Source organism: Hordeum vulgare, chromosome 1H, assembly GCF_904849725.1.
Source record: "Hordeum vulgare subsp. vulgare chromosome 1H, MorexV3_pseudomolecules_assembly, whole genome shotgun sequence".
NCBI lineage: Eukaryota > Viridiplantae > Streptophyta > Magnoliopsida > Poales > Poaceae > Hordeum > Hordeum vulgare.
The window spans coordinates 150,293,022-150,312,195 of record NC_058518.1 but is presented as its reverse complement, the minus strand read 5'-3'; the positions used below and the strand labels follow the sequence as shown (position 1 = coordinate 150,312,195).

Below are 19,174 nucleotides of genomic sequence, written 5' to 3'. Positions count from 1 at the left end.
CACTTTGCAAACAATCTTGAAGGGATTGACAACCCCTTTGAAGTGTTGGGTGCAAGCTCGTTTGTGTTTGCGCAGGTACTCTGGACTTGACGAGACCCTCCTACTGGATCGATACCTTGGTTCTCAAACTGAGGGAAATGCTTACTGCTCCTGTGCTGCATCACCCTTTCCTCTTCAAGGGAAAAATCAACGCAAGCTCACGAGACGACAGAAGGATCTCTGGCACCACTGTCGGGGAACGACTTTTGTTGATGTAGCAGAAGGATTTCTGGCGCCGTTGCTGGGGAGGAAGATCAAGTCAAGAACTCATCCAAGTAGGTGTCGCAAACTCATCTCTTGCATTTACTTTGTTTGCCAGTTGCCTCTCGTTTTCCTCTCCCCCACTTCACCAATTTGCCTTTTTCGTTTGCCTTTTTCGTTGGCCTTTTTCTCGCTTGCTCTTTGTTCGCTTGTGCGCTTGCTTGCTTGCTGAAGTCACCATGAATGAAAACACCAAACTTTGTGACTTCTCGAATACTAATAATAATGATTTTATTAGTACTCCGATTGCTCCCGCCACTAGTGCAGAGTCATACGAAATCGATGCCGCTTTGCTGAATCTTGTTATGAAAGAGCAATTACCCGGCCTTCGTAGTGAAGATGCCGCATCCCATCTCAATACCTTCATTGAACTTTGCGATATGCAAAGGAAAAAAAGATGTGGATAATGACGTGATTAAATTGAAGCTTTTTCCTTTCTCGTTGCGAGACCGCGCAAAAACTTGGTTTTCTTCTTTTCCCAAACATAGTATCGATTCTTGGGATAAGTGCAAAGATGCTTATATATCCAAGTATTTTCCGCCGGCTAAGATCATCTCTCTCCGTAATGATATCATGAATTTCAAGCAACTTGATCATGAACATGTTGCACAATCTTGGGAGAGAATGAAGTTAATGATTAGAAATTGTCCCGCTCATGGCTTGAGTCTTTGGATGATTATTCAAATCTTTTATACTGGCTTGAATTTCGCTTCTAGAAATATCTTGGACTCCGCCTCAGGTGGAACGTTCATGGAAATCACGTTAGGGTAAGCCACAAAGCTCTTAGACAACATCATGACGAACTACTCTCAGTGGCACACTGAAAGGTCACCTACTAGTAAGAAGGTACACGCTATAAAAGAAATTAACTCGTTGAGTGCTAAGATGGACGATTTGATGAATTTGGTTGCTAGTAGAAGTGCTCCTTTGGATCCTAGTGATATGCCCTTGTCTTCTTTGATTGAGAGTAGCAACGCTAGCTTGGACGTTAATTTTGTTGGTAGGAATAACTTTGGCAACAACAATGCTTTTAGAGGAAACTATGTTCCTAGGCCTTTTCCTAGTAACTCCTCTAATAATTTTGGCAACTCCTACAACAATACTCATGGAAATTACAATAGATTACCCTCTGATCTAGAGAGTAATATCAAAGAGTTCATCAACTCTCAAAAGATTTTCAATGCGTCCATAGAGGAAAAGCTACTCAAAATTGACGATTTTGCTAAGAGCGTTGATAGAATGTCTAGTGATGTTGATGCTTTGAAAGTTAGATGTGCTCCTCCCAAAATCAACATGGACGAAAGTTTGAAAGCTATGTGTGTTTCCAAGATTGAGAGCCAAGAAAGAACTGCCCAAATTCGTGCTAGACATGAATGGCTTAAAAAGGCGTGTTCTCGTGATGAGAATCTCAAAGATCTTAAAGTGCTTGGTGTGACTCCCATTGAATCTTTGTTTTCTTGTGTCAAACCTAATGATTATGGGGTGGATATGAATCCACTTTGGTTGAAAAGTGCCCCAATGATTCGGAGTCCATCTATCTTGATGCTAAAAGCATTGAAAGTGGAGTAGAAGATGTTAAAACCTTGAGTAGTAATGAAATTACTACCGTGGATTTCAAGGAATTCAATTATGATAGTTGCTCCTTGATTGAGTGTATTTCTTTGATACAATCCATGTTAAACTCTCCACACGCTTATAGCCAAAACAAGGCCTTTACCGATCATATTGTCGAAGCTATGATAAAATCTCTTGAAGAGAAACTTGAATTGGAAGTCTCTATCCCTAGAAAGCTTCATGATGAGTGGGAACCTACCATCAAAATCAAAATCAAAAACTATGAATGCAATGTTTTGTGTGATTTGGGTACTAGTGTTTCTGCGATTCCAAAGTCTTTATGTGAGATTCTGGGTTTTAATGAGATTGAAGAGTGTTCTCTTAATTTGCATCTTGCTGATTCTACAGTCAAGAAACCCATGGGAAGGATCAATGATGTTCTTATTATTGCAAATAGGAACTATGTACCCGTGGATTTCATTGTGCTTGACATTGATTGCAATCCTACATGCCCTATTATTCTTGGTAGACCTTTCCTAAGGACTATCGGTGCTATCATCGATATGAAGGAAGGGAATATTAGATTTCAATTTCAATTTCCTTTAAGGAAGGGCATGGAACACTTTCCTAGAAAGAAAATAAGATTGCCTTATGAATCCATGATGAGGGCCACTTATGGTTTGAGCACCAAAGACGACGATACGTGATTCTATCGCTTTTATGCCTAGCTAAGAGCGTTAAACAATAGCGCTTGTTGGGAGGCAACCCAATGAATTTATCTTTTTCTTTCTGTTTTCTTGCGTCCACAACATCACAATTCTGTTGTGATTGTGTTTTTTGTGTTTGTTTTTGTGTTTGAGCCAAGCAAAACCTTTATGACTAGTCTTGGTAATGGTTGTTTGATCGTGCTTGAAAAAGACAGAAACTTTTCGCTCACGAGATGATTTTTCATTTTTATTCAGAAAGAGCATTTGAGTTTATTATTTTTTCTGCTGGTTTATATGCCTTTTTCCGCCGCCGCAAGCTTCTCTTTCCGCAAGATCCCATCCGGGGCACGTTCTGGTGCCCTGTCGGAGGGGGGGTTCGGATACGGAGGGCTTCTTCATCAACACCATGACCTCTCCGATGATGCGTGAGTAGTTCACCATAGACCTACGGGTCCATAGCTAGTAACTAGATGGCTTCTTCTCTCTCTTGGATCTTCAATACAAAGTTCTCCATGATCTTCATGGAGATCTATCCGATGTAATCTTCTTTTGCGGCGTGTTTGTCGAGATCCGATGAATTGTGGATTTATGATCAGATTATCTATGAATCTTATTTGAGTTTCTTCTGATCTCTCTTATGCATGATTTCATATCCTTGTAATTCTCTTCGAGTTGTGGGTTTTGTTTGGCCAACTAGATCTATGATTCTTGCGATGGGAGAAGTGCTTGCTTTTGGGTTCATACCGTGCGGTGACCTTACCCAGTGATAGAAGGGGTAGCGAGGCACGCATCATGTTGTTGCCATCAAGGGTAAAAAGATGGAGTTTTCATCATTGGTTTGAGATTATCCCTCTACATCATGTCATCTTGCTTAAGGCGTTACTCTGTTCATCATGAACTCAATACACTAGATGCATGTTGGATAGCGGTCGATGTGTGGAGTAATAGTAGTAGATGCATAAAGTATCGGTCTACTTATCTCGGACGTGATGCCTATATGTATGATCATTGCCTTAGATATTGTCATGACTTTGCGCGGTTCTATCAATTGCTCGACAGTAATTTGTTTACCCACCGTGATGTTTGCTACTTTGAGAGAAGCCTCTAGTGAACACTATGGCCCCCGGGTCTACTCCACACCATATTTTAAGCCTTACACTTTTTACTTTGTTGCACTTTCCGCCTTCAGATCTCACTTTGCAAACAATCTTGAAGGGATTGACAACCCCTTTGAAGCGTTGGGTGCAAGCTCGTTTGTGTTTGCGCAGGTACTCTGGACATGACGAGACCCTCCTACTGGATTGATACCTTGGTTCTCAAACTGAGAGAAATACTTATTGCTCTTGTGCTGCATCACCCTGTCCTCTTCAAGGGAAAAACCAACGCAAGCTCAAGAGACGACAGAAGGATCTCTGGCACCACTGCCGGGGAACGACTTTTGTTGACGTAGCAAGTGACACCACATACAGGGCTTGAATAAAATAATAACGAGCATGCCACAGTCGGGTGTCTAAGCGACACCACGTAAAAGGCTTATACGAAATAATAAACATGTCGCAATCGAGCGTCTAAGCGGCACCATATAAAGGGCTTATATGAAATAATAAACATGTCGCAATTGAGCGTCTAAGCGGCACCATATAAAGGGCTTATATGAAATAATAAACATGGCGGGCATCTAAGCGACACCACATAAAGGGCTTATATGAAATAATAAACATGCCGCAGTCGGGCGTCTCAGGGACACCTCATAAAGGGCTTATATGAAATAATGAACATGCTGCAGTCGGGCGTCTCAATGACACCACATAAAGGGCTTATATGAAATGATAATAAATAAAGAATATCCAGGAGGTAGAACCGTCCCAGGGATATTGAACAATCATAATCATAGGGGTTAGTCCACACAAAATAATGTTTATAATCATCCACCATATTTCCTGATTAGTCTCACAATTCTTTAACTACGTCTGAAGACCGACACTCGACTAGTAAATTGACCGTGGACACGGCTACTCGAATAGTTTTAACTCTGCAGAGGGTATACTCTTTACCCACAGCCCACAGTTTTCAATAGTCACTCGGACTAATCCCGCGTACGGTGTTTCAGAGGTAAACACTCAGAACCTGCACACACCGATCTTTCCACCGTGAAGACCTAACTCACCAGGGCTCCGCTGCCATGGAATAACCATAAGACGGGGAGGCTCCAACCTCGACTAGCATGGGATCAAATTTATACCTCGCGCTAAAAGGGAAGAGCTATTCCCTCTCGGTCCCAGACCGGAAACACCCATGCCCCCTGACCGGATAACTGGATTTAGTCCATGGCCATGGATACCTTCATCCCGGCCCCTCTACTTGGTGTGTACCTGGTAATAGGTTTACGACCTACTGAACCATATCCCCTTTCGGGAAGATCATGGTAGCACGAATGGGTTAAGGTGACAAACTAACAAGACTCGATCTACGGTCAACTCACGAGTTCTAAGTTATTCCATGCATGATTAGCAAAATAAAAGGATTTCACCACCATAGACAGAGTCACTACCTATCATGCCCCTCATGCCTCACTGACCATACTCGTCCCACAAGATGTCAGTCCCACAGTCGTATTTCCCTGAGACACCGACTCTCTTCGGATCCCATCCAAGAGGCATGTGTGCTAGAAAGATATGACTTCTATCTTACCCATCTCACTCATGCAATCATCATACTTTCAAACATAAAGCCATATGCATGATCATCACATGAAATATCGTCAATACTAACATAACCATAGTGTTTGCTTTAACAAACAAAAACACACACAACCAACACATGTTAAGGTTCAGGATGCTTGCCTTCCAAGTGTAGAGAGGTAGGGTTCACTCTAAAACTTTTACAAGTTTTTTCTCCTCTCTCCATGTCCTATTTTTGAAAATATTCTAATTAACACACAATATAAAAACAGTACAGAAAATTGTTTTAGATATTTTTCAAATAAATACTAAAATAAACTAGATGAAATTTGGGAAGAGGTGACAAAAAGAATCAACTCATTTGGACTATTATTTTAGGAGTTAGAGCGAGTCAAAGTTGAGTCAACATTCTCTTTTTAAATCAAACCTGAAAAAGAAAATGGTTCGGAGCAAATACTTAAGCGCAAGGGGAAGCCGTACTTAGTTAACGGTGCGTCCACTTAAGTGGCTTCGGCTCGGCTCTAACACTGACAAGGAGGGCCCACGGGCAGGTTTGACCATGGTCAAGTCAGCCTTCTTCCTCTTGTGACCGAAGGGAGGGGGGCCCTGGCGATGCCCGCCGACGACTGGGGCCACCTCTTGGGCACCTGAGGGTACCATCGCGATCAGGGGTTCATGACGGTTCGGGAGAGGTACGGCAAGACCTTTGGGCCTCGTTTGTTTCGCGTGGGTCGAAGGGGTTTTCAGGGGATTAACCCCGCGAGGCCCAGAATCCCCACGAAACCCCGACGGCCCGTTTGATACACGGGGTTACATGGGCCAACCCACTCGATTCCTCCTTCGATCCGCTTCTTTCCACGCGCTTCAGAACCCTCGAGGGTGGGCTCGAGGATTTGGCCGCCGCGCGACTCCTCCCCAAGCCGCCTCCCGACTCCTCAACGCCGGCGATCTGCTCCGGTAAGTCTTCGCCTCGCCTCCCTTCCTCTCCTTTCCCCGCATCGTCTAGGGTTTTATATTTGTCCAGCCATGGATCCTGCCCCGCATCCGCATCGTCCTTGCCTCGCTGCCTCCGTTGCCTTGCGTACCAGCCAGGTCTCGCCCCGCAGCACTTGCATCTGCCCCTACGGCTCCACCTCACCTCGATCCGAGTTCGCGTGCCTTCACTGCCTCAAATCCGAGCCTCTGCATAAGCCCGTGCTTAACATTGTAATGTGTTGACCATCTGGATTTTGCAACCTCGGGGTTGCTTTGACTTCAGCTTTGCCATGGATATTCCCATCAACTCTAACCTGCGCCAAAACTGCATAAACTGTACCAGCAGATACTCTATCTGTAATATCTTGTTCAAGACCTGTTCAGTTCTCTTTGAAATAACAATATAATTCTGAAATTAGCACTACTGGTACTGGTGTAATTGGACAACACAAGTACTGAAATGCCAGACAACTCCACTGACAAGTCATAGCTTAGGTTCTCGTTTTCATCTATGAAGATTACTATATTCCCGTGTAGAACGAAAGGACTTCTTGTACCTCCGTTTGTCAAATGTTCACAGCCGAATGATACGTATACCAGAGGCAGAGACTGACAGTGACATACAAGATAAAAATATGATTCTGGAGGCAAGACCTAGTTAATTAGTACTCTACCACCACAGTTCATACTCCATTCATCTAATTCTACACACTAGGCTATTTATTCATTCCCAATCTCAGTAATTTTAACAATTTTTACAGCAGATGTTTTCTTCATTTACAGTAACAACGTTCTTGAGTTTGCAGTGATTATATGTTGTTCCAAACTGGAAGTACATTTTCCGTAGGTGTATTATGCTTGATCTTTTTGTTCCGGTTAGTAGATAGCCTCTTTCCCACAAAAAAAGTAGATAGCCACTTTCTAGAGTTTAGTTTGAATGTTCTTTTGTTAGCTACTAAGATAACTAGCCCTTTTTCGAACTTGGGATGCCCGTGTATTTCTGTTTTGGTCGAATGTGCAAGTAAGAACTCCAGCAACGCATCAACCCATTCAACTACTTGGCTTAAATTAGTTTCTGCACATTATGATCTGATTTTCTTTTGTTCCTATGATCTGTCACTCTGTCAGCCTTTGTAATTTGCACCTATGTTCTGTTACAATGCTTGATGACGTTCAGAAAGAGCCATCTAATGCTCGCAACAACATCAAGTAGATATAACCCTTGGACCAATTCATCTATTTTTTTGTAGGGACATGATCTTGCGGAAGATGGGCGACCATGCTTTGCTGCCACAAGTCTCCTTCACACATTGCCGCCCGCAAACATGTCACGCAGCATTTGCCGATTAAACATGTGTTCATGTTGTGATGAACCATTCACTTTTGTTGATCGAACATCTTGTATTTCTCATTTGGAGTATGGCTGTGTGAAATTTTTTGCTGGAAAAGATCACACGTGGCATTTGATTCCAAGTAATGATGTTAGAAAATTTATGTTGTCGGTGTGATATACTCCATGCATGTGATGATATATCGATTGAAATTCATGCAAAATTGTGTTATTGCTACAAAATTATCCCATGTAGCAGTTTAAATTTTTATTTGGAGACCTTTATACTTTTGTAGCAAACTCTTCTTGATAAAATATTACATTTTTAGACGTTTCACAATATTGCATTCCCTGCCTACCAAACGTTTGATTCCTATAGAGAGGATTGTGATTGGAGGGGTTTGAGGGGTTTCAAGTGGATTTGAGGGGATTGGGTGGAAGAGGTGGATTCACCAAATCCCCTCCCCTCAAAACCCCCTCAATCCCTTCCTACCAAACGAGGCCTTGGGGGGATCGGGAGCTCCGGCGACAATGAGGCCGGTGGACGGCGGTGCGGCCAGAAAGGGGGGTTGTGTTTACGGCTTATCTGGGGCTTCTTCGAGAGGGGGAAGAAGCTCGCGGTGCTCGTGGGGTTCCATTCCGACGAAGAACAACATCGGGGACGCTATATTAGCCGCAAATTTAGGTCAAGGTTGGGGCGGCCGAGACTTGTCGGAGTTGGGGAAGACGACGACCTCTAGCCAAACTGAAGCTAGGGAGGGGTGGCTATAGCTTCCAGGCGCCTCGTGGACTATGATGAGGCTTCAGAGGCTCTATTTATAGTTGCGGGGAGTCGGTTCCTGTGGTGGTCGAAGATAAGGTCACGGGAGACCAACCTTCAGCGGCACAGGGGTTGCAACACAGGTGGCAGCAGGGCTGGTAGCAGGGTTATGATGCAAGGGTGTGGTCCAGGGGCAGGTGGCACGCGGGGAGCAAATGGGCGGTGCTGCATCACCGAGCGGCCGCTGTTGGCATCGACGGCCGGCACGGCTGTAGTGCTCCAGGAGTGCAGCAGGGGGAGGCAGCAGGTACACCACGAAGAACACGTGCAAAAGATCGACGTGTTGCGGCCCTTTCGGACAGCAAGGGGGCAAGGACCGAGACACGGCGGCTCGGGCACGTTGACTACAAAACGCGCGCTCCAGAGCGCGCTCTTGGCATGCCCACCATGTGCTCGACACAATGCCAGTGCATGCCAGGGCCATGGGTTTCAACCAAAAGTCCCCAGATCCACTGATGGGGTTGATACAGGGTTAGAGGACATGACAGTTTGGCTCTTAGGGCAACTTCCTAGTATAATCTAAAGAGTGTGCCAAATCTGGTCAGGGACACTAAGTGTTTGACAGAATGACAAGGGCACCTAGGTGACAGTGATGGCTACCAAACATTCCAGGTTGGGGGCTCCTTGGATGATAGCAAAGATGGCATAGCTAGTTTTTGAAAAGCAGAAGGTTATAAGTGCATTAATTTGAGAAAAACAATTCTAGGCAGCAACTTAGGGGAATTAAAACAGTGGCTTGCTAAAACACATAGAGGCTGATCTCTTGGACTTAAGGGTTTTGCGGGGTCTACTAAGCACAAAAAATTTCAAAGGCATTGGAAAAGATAATAATAGGGTTGTAGTGCAAACTACAAAACTGGTCCAGAATAGAAATCAGGATGTGGTGCTCAAAATTTTCAAAACACAACAGTGGAATTTACCAAAACTCTAATTGGACCAGAGTGCAAAATAAAATAATGTGCTTAAATTTACCAAAACACTTGACTTTATTTTTCCATAAAATTGTTCCACAAACATACTAGGTCATTTCCAAGTTTTTGTGGAACTTTTAAAAGAATTTACCAAATGGTTCGAGTTCAAATTGAGTCCTTAAGAAAATTTAAAAGCCAGTTTTGAATAAATAAAACTTAAAAGAATTTGTTTACAAAAAAGCCTTCTTTGGATCAGAAATGAAGTGAAGAACACCTCAGTCAACACTCAAGTCATAAAAAAATTAAGAGCTCTCACTTGAGGAAGAAGTATTTTTAAGATCAAGAAAAGAAGGGGTCTGAGATCAGCAGAAAACCCAAAAATAAAAATTTAAATAATCCTGGCAAATTTTTAATAATTAAAAACAGGGCAAAATTTTTGGGGTGTTAAAGAAGGTGGCCGTGAGGCTACCCTGAGTCGAGTGGTTGTCGGGGACGTGGAGAGACACCGAGGGGAGGTGAGAACAGGCTGGGGCTGGCCTCCTTTGCCTCGGGTGCGCCCTGTAGCGCGCCCAGAGTGCAGATTTGGCATGCCACGGCATGCTGGCATGCTCTGGCGTGCTTTGGCCCTATCTGGCTTGTCTGAGGGTTGGCTTAGATGCCCCTCGGTTGCTAGGAACCGAGAGAAGCATTGATGGTCAAAGGGAGAGGCTTAAAGAGGTTCTGCCATCTTTGAATCAGAAGCTAAACTGGGGGTTTTGGCTTACTCACTTGGAACCAAAGAGGATCCACTCGTCTGCAGTTGAGGAGTGGTGTTGGCAGCCTGTGCTGGGAGTTTGGAGAGAAGGGAGTGGGTGTAGAGAGTGCTAGACGTTGTTTGACCAATCTGGCTGAAGGTGTTTGATATGGGTTTGGGGCATCTAACCTTCACCAATGATGCTGAAATTTAACACGATTGTGTTTTAGGCAAGATTAGGATGCTCTACCAAATTTGAGCCCCATTGGACAAGTTTGACAGTGTAAACTTGAAAACACCCCCAAATGGACAGTTCTGCCTTATTAAAAGAAAATGTGAGTAAATAAATTCCCACAAATTCAATTCTTGGCAGGGCCTCCATATTTGGGGTATTGAGCACTCCTACAAAGTTTTAGGCCATTTGAACAAACTTTGTTATGTAGAGTTGCTTCAACTTGATTCTGGACAGGAAAGGTTTTAGGGTTACCTGGTGAACCAAGCCACCTTGGAATGAGGTGAAACTTGTTATGGCCACCAAATAAAGCTTGGGAAATATGCTAAAAATTTCTGAAAATTTATGGAGAATATTTCCTTTGGAAATATTTCAAAAGGTCAAAACAGTCAGAATAGGCTTTCAAAGGTTTTCTCAAATATTTTGAACATAAATAGGGGTTGAAAATCTTATGTATGGAAAATATATGTCCTCTCAGTATCTCCAAATTTTCTTAGATATTTCTAAGGTAGAAAAATAATTTTCCACCCAGAAATATCATTTCTGGCCTCAGGAAAGGACATGCAAATAAAATAGAAAAATATTTTATAAAATAATTATTTTATGATTTTGGAAAGTTACAATAGTGCTAAAATCAGAATACAATCTTTGGGTGAAGGCATCCCCTTAAAATGAGGGACTTGTAGTGCAAACCCCAAAGCAAGGTTTTGAATTAACAAAGTTGAGAAAAAGGATTTTTATGGAAATATCATGTTATAAAAAATATTTTTAGATCCACACACTCAAGCATACATGCAATCAATGACAATCATGGCACTCATAGCATTTGCTTAATTTTTTTAATAAACTCCAAATTTGAAAACACTACAGTTGAAACAAAGTGAAAACAGGGTGTGACACCGCGACCAAGAAGTCGCCTCGCCGCCCCGGCCAGAGCCTCACGGCACGCTCGTCGGACATCGGCCACTCCCTTCGTCGGCCGTCTCCTTCGTCGAGGCCCGCAAGTTGTTCGACAGTTTGCCAAGGTACAAAATGGACTCGGCCGATGATTTTTTTTCACAATTTCCTTTGCGACTCTCACGATTCGTCGTCGGATGAGGAGGAGGAGATATTGGCTGCCGTGTTGGTCCATCACCACCTCAATAGCCAGCGGCCGTTGTTCTGTGGCTCCGTTCCGGGCCACCTTCCATCGTTGAATCGCAACCGAGAGAACGGGCATCTCCTTCTTTGGAAGGACTAGTTTGATATAACAAATCCGTTGTTCAAACATCAGAAATTCCCCACCGTTTTCGTATGAGTAGGCATCTTTTCAACCGTTTTAGAGAGGGGGTGGTCGGCTATGATGACTATTTCGAGTGCAAAGAGGATGCCGTTGGAAAGATTGGTTTCTCCTCTTATCAGAAATGCACTGCCGCCATCCGAATGCTTGCATACGGAGTGCCCGGTGATCTCATTGACGAGTACGTTTGTATGAGCGACTCTACATGCCTAGAATCCTTGTATAAGTTCTGCAAGGCTGTTATTGTTGTATTTGGTCCTGAGTACTTGAGAGAGCCGACTCCTGAAGATACATCCCATTTGTTGACGATGAATGCGAGCAGGGGCTTCTCAGGGATGCTTGGCAGCATAGACTACATGCACTGGGAGTGGAAGAACTACCCTTCTGCTTGGCAAGGGCAGTATAAGGGCCATGTCAGGGCTTGCACTGTCATGCTAGAGGTCGTGGCGTCTCAAGATCTCTAGATCTGGCACTCTTTTCTTTGGCATGGACGGATCACATAATGATATTAACGTGCTTCAACGCTCGCCGGTGTTTGCTAGGCTTGCCGAAGGCAACAACCCACTGGTGAACTTTACTATCAACGGACACAACTATGACAAAGGATACTACGGATGGCGGTATCTATCCTGAGTGAACCACTATTGTCAAGACAATCCCCGACCCTGTCGGAGAGAAGAGGAAAAGATTTGCCCAAGAGCAAGAGAGTGCTAGGAAGGATGTCGAGCATGCCTTTGGTGTTTTGCAATCTCGATGGGGCATCGTTCGGTATCCTGCTAATACCTCGAGCACGCAGAAATTATGGGAGGCGATGACTGCATCGTAGAAGATGAGCGCCCGAACGTACGATCAAGGGTTTCAGTTTCAGGGTGAGAATGTTGTGCCTGAGCATGGAGGAGCGGCAAGGTTTAAACATTTCATCCAATTTCATCATGACATGCATGATTGGGAAACTCACGTGCAACTGCAAAATGATTTAGTTGAGCATACGTAGATTCATGTTGGCAACCAATAGATGTATCTTCTTTATTCGACTTGCAAAACTATGTAAGAGATTTTTACTTTTATCCAACTTGTAAAACTATGTTATTTTATTCGGTTGAAACTATATATTTTAATGCAAAAATGAGTTATTTATTGAAATAGGGTTGCCAACCAGCCACGCCGACACGTATGGGTCAACGCATTGGACGTAGTGCCGACCCAAATCTAAAACAGGACAAACGCCGAACAGCCGGCCAACCCAAACGGACAAAAAGCGCCGTCCGTTTGGGAATTGCTCTAGTCCTCCTTTTCAAGAAAAAAAGGACTTTCATAGACACATAGCAAGTGTGTGTGGTGTGTTCCAGTCTACGGTACCTCCATGTAATTGAGGCTAAAAAAAGTTGGCGTGCAAGCTCTGCATGTCAGGGAACTTATTGAACAGCGAAGTTTACTGCAACAATTTACATCAGGAATGGAGAACGAGACAGTTGACAACATACGAGCTAGTACAATACATTAAGAAGCTATTAACTCTTACAATAGGGCAAAAACTGAAAGAAAACTCGGTCCATGGCCTAAGGCTATGCTGTTTCCATCTCCTCAACCGGTACACCAATCCGAATGATATTACCACTTCACTACTGAATACTCAAGCAAGGCTCCTTCCCTGGCAGATGATCTACACAGTTGTTATTCCTCGGTGCTCTACCGGTACTTCTGATAATTGGAATCTGGCATATATCACTCCAGGGATCATCTGACCTGCCTCCATCTTAAACCACCACCCTTCGCCCATGGCAAAACAACAAGGTGCAGGGTTGAGGGCACCCGTGTGCATATTTAGCTCCCTGCATGCAAGAAAGCGAGACCAGCTTGTCGGCGAACATGTTCAGGTACAAGCCTGTTGATGAGGTCTTGTGAAACATTGGCCAGCTGCAGACAAAATGCAGATCCCATAAGCACAACAGGACAAACAGGTTGCATACATGTTCATATCTGTTAATGAGCGGCCTATGTTTTTCTCTGATGCACTTACTTCATGCTTGAAGTTGAACAGAGGTGGGAACGGGCGTCCGTTTGGCAGGTGCGCGTTAGGCTCCCGTAGCTCATCAAAGAAAGGATGCGCGCATGCGTCAAGCTGCATACAGATATTCAAATGCATGAGTATCGCCATCATGCTATAGCAAAACGTGTTATAGGACGACTAAATGTCAACTCGTCTTCTGCCAAGCATCGATCTATGGTACTGGATTATGATGGTCATACAAGACTAGTACTGATCAATCTAGTTTGACAAACAATAAGGAGAATTATATATCGATTGTCTCTAAAAGACCATTCACATTTACATTCATCTGTTCCTCTACTACTTGCAGAGGCAAACACCTAGAAGAGCAAGCAACGTCAAAAAAAAAAAAAACTTACAGCAGTGCAGCGGAGGCTTGGTGAATATTGAAGAAGACGTGAAGCAAGATCTATGGCTTCAGGAGGCATTTTCTTGTGAAAAACCTGATCACAGCAAAGAGCAATCAGTAAACATAGGCATCACATCACATTGTTATATACCTTAAAGTATATTACAGCAGATCTTATATATGGCTGGACTGTATTAATAACAGTGAGCCACATATATTAATAAAAACAAATGTAATAAATGATTGGACATGAATGAGATTGCAAGTCTACCTTGTGCCAAGGATGAGCTTTTATCTGCGGAAACCTAAACTCCGTATAATTCGGGTTCATGCAACGTATTTCCTCCCGAGTTGGTGTTCCAAGAACCTACAAGAACATCACAAAGGTCAACATCATTTAATAGTATAAGCGAAAGAGAGAGATATGGAATGTTTGCAGACCTTGATTATCTCTACGAGTTGATCGACTGCACTCTCTCCTGGAAATAATGGCTAGCAAAAAGAAATGGAAGATCAGAAACTACAGTATTGACATCTTAGTTGGAACCTAGGAGGTTGCAAAATATGTGAATAAAACGAAGGAACTAACCTGACCAAGGAGCAGTTCTGCAAGAACACAACCAGCTGACCATATATCTATCGATGATGTATATTCAGTCGCACCAAATATAAGCTCCGGAGCACGGTAGTAGCGTGAGCATATGTATGATATATTGGGCTCACCCGCCACCTGATAGAGCAGCACAAGAAAAATGATATCAGATTAGCAGGTAAGTAACATCAAAGTACTATGCAGGTTGATATTGTAGCAAAGGAACTAAATTTTATATTCAGTGTCGGACACCCAATGTAATCAAATGAAGTGAAGATCAGAAACTTTACTTTCGGCTAAAGCAAGAATTCAGCATGCCAGTAGGGAATAAGCGCAATACAGAGATAATAGTTTATAACCAATGCTATCTGAAGAAGTCAAATTGTAAAGTGTATAAAAGTGACTTAATTTTAATCTTAACGACTGACTAGCTATAAACCTAAAACAGTAAGGATAAATCAAAATAGCACAGACCATGATGCCAATTCTGGTTCAATATTGAATAGAATGAGTAGTCTACACGACAGGACAAATGGATCTAAGCAGTGTGTATGTATCACCAAACTCTTGGGGAAAGAGCCAACATACCAGAACTTTTGCGCTTCCAAAGTCACAGACCTTAACTTGATGTGTTAAAGGATCAACCTGTATAAGGAAGCAAATTCAAAATCAAACATGAAAAGCCATGCATGATAACCGAGCAAATCTGTTCAGTGTGTTCACTGATACATTTTATTCCGGAAAGGGGAAGACCCCGTCCTCTGCATCAAGTGATGCACACAGCCAGTGTTCACCGATACATACCAAAACATTTTGTGGCTTCACATCCCTGTGACAGACTCCTGGAACAGTATGAATGTACGCCAGCCCCCTGAATAGCTGCCACCAATGTCAAATTGACTTAGAATAGTTGCACAATGACAGGCACACATTTCACATTTATTCATTGGCAATTCACAAACCTGATAGGTGTAAAGCTTGACATAGATAAGTGGCATCCCCTGTTTGGCATTACTGTAATGCTTAAGCACGCGGTAGAGCGTCTCCGGGACATACTCCATGACAAGGTTCAGAAACAGCTCATCTCTACTTGTGGTTGAGAAGAAGCAGTGCTTGAGGGAGACAACATTGGAATGGTTCATCGAACGCATAAGCTGCAGCTCACGGTTCTTGTACCGCCGGTCCTGCAGTACCTTCTTAATGGCCACCGTCTCCCCAGTTTCCAAGCATTTAGCCTACACATGCAACCATTTCACTAAACATCAGGCTGATGGTGAACAACACAAACATGGAAACAAGCAATGGCTCGAGCAATCACCTGAAAGACGATGCCAAACGAACCAGTGCCCACAACGCGCTCTGCCATGTAGCTAATCGTCTGAAAAACAAAGCAGGACATTACCAACTGGGCGCCAAAGGGGCATCATCCAAAATCTAACTGAGGCCGTCCAAATTTGTCCCGAAAACCCACACTATTGAACACCACACAGGCATATTTGGAACAGATCTCTTGAGCAAACCATAGTTACATGAGGATCAAACAAATGAGCACTGCAAAAATAGGCTGACAAGCTCCATCGTCCTTGATAAATTCAGCCGCTGTCTATCATTCTTTTTGTTCTCCGTAAACGAAGAAAAACCTAACCAAGGATCCACATACATCTCACCAAGGCAAGAACTGGCCGTGCAAGCTCAGGCCAAGAGACACATGGGAAACATAAGAGACGCTCAGCTCACCTGCTTGGGCTCGCCGTTCTTGCCGCCGATGGTGGTAGAGATGATGTGGCCGGTCATGGCGTCGTTCCCCTCCGCATACGGCGCCTCGCCATCCTGCTGCTTCTGCTCAGCAAGAGCGCCAACACGCTAAACATTAGCTCAACGGAACACCACGGCAAGAAACACACGGCCAACGCCATCCCAGCACAGATCCGGTTACCTTCTCGCAGGCGACTGCGGTGGGGGGCTGCTCGTCGAGCAGCATCGGCTCCGGCGCCGGCGCCGGATGCTCCATGTGCCTGGTGTGTGAATGGGGGCCGACAAGGCGGGCTCACAGCATCCACCTACGCCTGGTCCTCCTCTCTGCCTTGGCGTGCCTTGGCTTGTACTGTGATGTGGGTGGCGCTGCCTTTGACCAGTGGGGGTGGTGGCGACCAAGAGGAACAAGATGGGGAGTGACGTTGATCTATTGAGAGGGCGGTTAGCTGACCCGGTGTAAACAGCTGGTGGATTAGTGGGGAGGTGGATTAGACTAGACGAGGCTCCAGGTCCAGGGTCAAATTGCTGGGAGTACCCGTGTCACATTTATTGCCGAGTAATGGGATTCATTTCTTCGTCAAAAGGATAAACAGTGCCGCTAAAATATATTTACGGCATATTTTCAATTCCTGCCAGAAATTGAAAATATACGAGGGTATTCGTTGGAGAAATTTTCTAGTGAAAGTGGTACACTAATTCCTGCACAAATATACAACGGTACTTATCGGAGAAATTGCTGGCGCATTCATGTCATATAGGAGAACCTTTCTGGTGTTATATATGTCATTTTAATGCCCGGAAATACCTAATTGGTTTTGGGTTCCAAGCAACCTCTTTGAAAAAAATGATTTATAAATTACAAAAAGAGTTAAAAAATTCTGGAACTTTTTGGAGACAAGAACCTTGTAGTGTTATACTCATGTAAAAAGTTTCGCGAAGAAGTGACTTATGTGGACTGCGTGGCAGAAACAAAATGTGTGAATATGTTTATATAGTGTCAATTTTGTTTTGCTTCGCCTAGAATACCATGAACCTCAATCCTTCGCGAAGAGTCACATGAGCATAACACCGCATCATTCTTGTTTGAAAGAAGTTTCTGAAATTTTTGACTAACTTTACAATACTTCTTAAAAAAATCCAATTTGAGGTGCATTTGCACCCAAGACCCAAAGATCCACAGCATTTTATTGCCTCCTTATTAATTTAGTACCAAAAATATGACATCTTTTACATGATAGATATGTGTTTTTGTCCAAGTAATAACATTGCTAGCCAGCACTAAAAATGATGATCAGTAGGCAGTAGCTGGTCCGGCAGGGTGATCAACCACACTGGGGTTGAGACATGGCCAAGACTTATTCAGTTTTTATGAGATATGTTTGTAGAAGTAAAATTATTCGGACATTTTTACATATTGGTTATTGAATAATATATAGTATGCGAGACTGGATAGCAATGCTTTGATAGTCTGGTTTCGTGTTCTATACTCAACATATATGTATAGTATGAGATATGCATTAGTAAAAAATGAAGTACAATGTCTAGATAGGAGTAAGTAGACAATTTAAACGGTTTGCCGATTTTAATTTTTTGACCGGAAGATCTTCACGGCTAGTTTATTAACATCAACCCACACTTACATCGTTTGTTAAGAAATTCAACAATGAGCTCCGAGGGTGTAGGATCATAAGTAGGTTTAGGGTATGTTTGTTTGGGATGCAACTTTCACGATTGCAACTGCAACAGCTCCGGCTGGAAGGAGCAGCTCCGGTTACTAGTTGCGATTGAAAGGTTGGAACCAAGATGCACATGTTTGGTAGTTGTGTTGTAGCAACCGCGGTTGGTGCTGAAACGTGCTGAAATGACTCAAATGCTCTGTTATTTCGTAGATTGGTTTTAAGTGTTGATTGTACTGTTATAGCCGTAAATGACATAGTTAAGAGTTTTTTTTCACCCCATATTGTCACTTCCATGGTGTTAAACTAAAGTTATAATTGTCTTATGTCAATTTGGAAGCATGGTTCCGTTCCATCTAGCCCGTGCACACAAGCATCATCCATCCAAGTTTCCACACACAAGCACATAGCATATACTCCTTCTGTTCCAAATTAAGTGATGCAACTTTGTACTAACTTTGGTACAAAACTAATGCAAAGTTGTGTCACTTATTTTGGGACGGAAGGAGTATAACACTAGAAGTAGTAGCCCACACGCCACCATGGGTGTTGGATAACGTAGCATAAATTTAAAATTTTCCTACGCCATATTCAGATCTTCCTATGGAGAGACCAGTAACAAGAGAGGGAAGAGTGCATCTTCATACCTTTGAAGATCGCTAAGCGGAAGCGTTGCTAGAACACGGTTGATGGAGTCGTACTCGCGGCGATTCAGATCGCGGTGTGATTCCGATCTAGTGCCGAACCACGGCACCTCCACGTTCAACACACGTGCAGCCCGGTGACGTATCCCGCACCTTGATCTAGCAAGGAGGAGGGAGAGGTTGGGGAAGATCTTCGGCAGCACGACGACGTGGTGTCGATGGAGAGACGACGTCTCCCGGCAGGGCTTCGCCAAGCACCGTGGGAGAGGAGGAAGAAGAGGGACAGGGCTGCGCCAAGGGAGAGATCAACTTGTGTCTCCAACAGCCCCAAACCCCCCTCTATTTATAGGAGGAGAGGGGAGGGGTGCGCCACCTCTAGGGTTCCCCCCTAGGGGTGGCGACAACCCAGATGGGAGAGGGGGGCGGCGGCCAGGGCAGGAGAGGGGGTGGCGCACCCCCTGGTGGGCCTTAGGCCCACCAGCGCCTAGGGTTCCCCCCATTCCTCTCTGATGCGCCATGGGCTGGGTGTGGGGGTGCACCAGCCCACCCAGGGGCTGGTTCCCTCACACACTTGGCCCATATAGCC

General features: G+C 44.0%; 1 protein-coding gene across 1 annotated transcript; it reads right to left on the bottom strand.

Moving 5' to 3' along the window:
- Nucleotides 1-12,922: 12,922 nt before the first annotated feature.
- LOC123427504 (shaggy-related protein kinase GSK2) lies at nt 12,923-16,711 on the bottom strand. The gene is made up of 12 exons (XM_045111576.1): nt 16,450-16,711; nt 16,251-16,352; nt 15,832-15,891; nt 15,476-15,748; nt 15,318-15,392; nt 15,102-15,158; nt 14,511-14,651; nt 14,363-14,413; nt 14,193-14,288; nt 13,932-14,015; nt 13,543-13,644; nt 12,923-13,439 (listed from the first exon to the last, which is right to left on the bottom strand). The coding sequence occupies exons 1-12, from the start codon at nt 16,522-16,524 to the stop codon at nt 13,347-13,349; spliced, it is 1,209 nt and encodes a 402-aa protein (XP_044967511.1). The 5' UTR covers nt 16,525-16,711; the 3' UTR covers nt 12,923-13,346.
- Between the last annotated feature and the right edge of the window lie 2,463 nt (nt 16,712-19,174).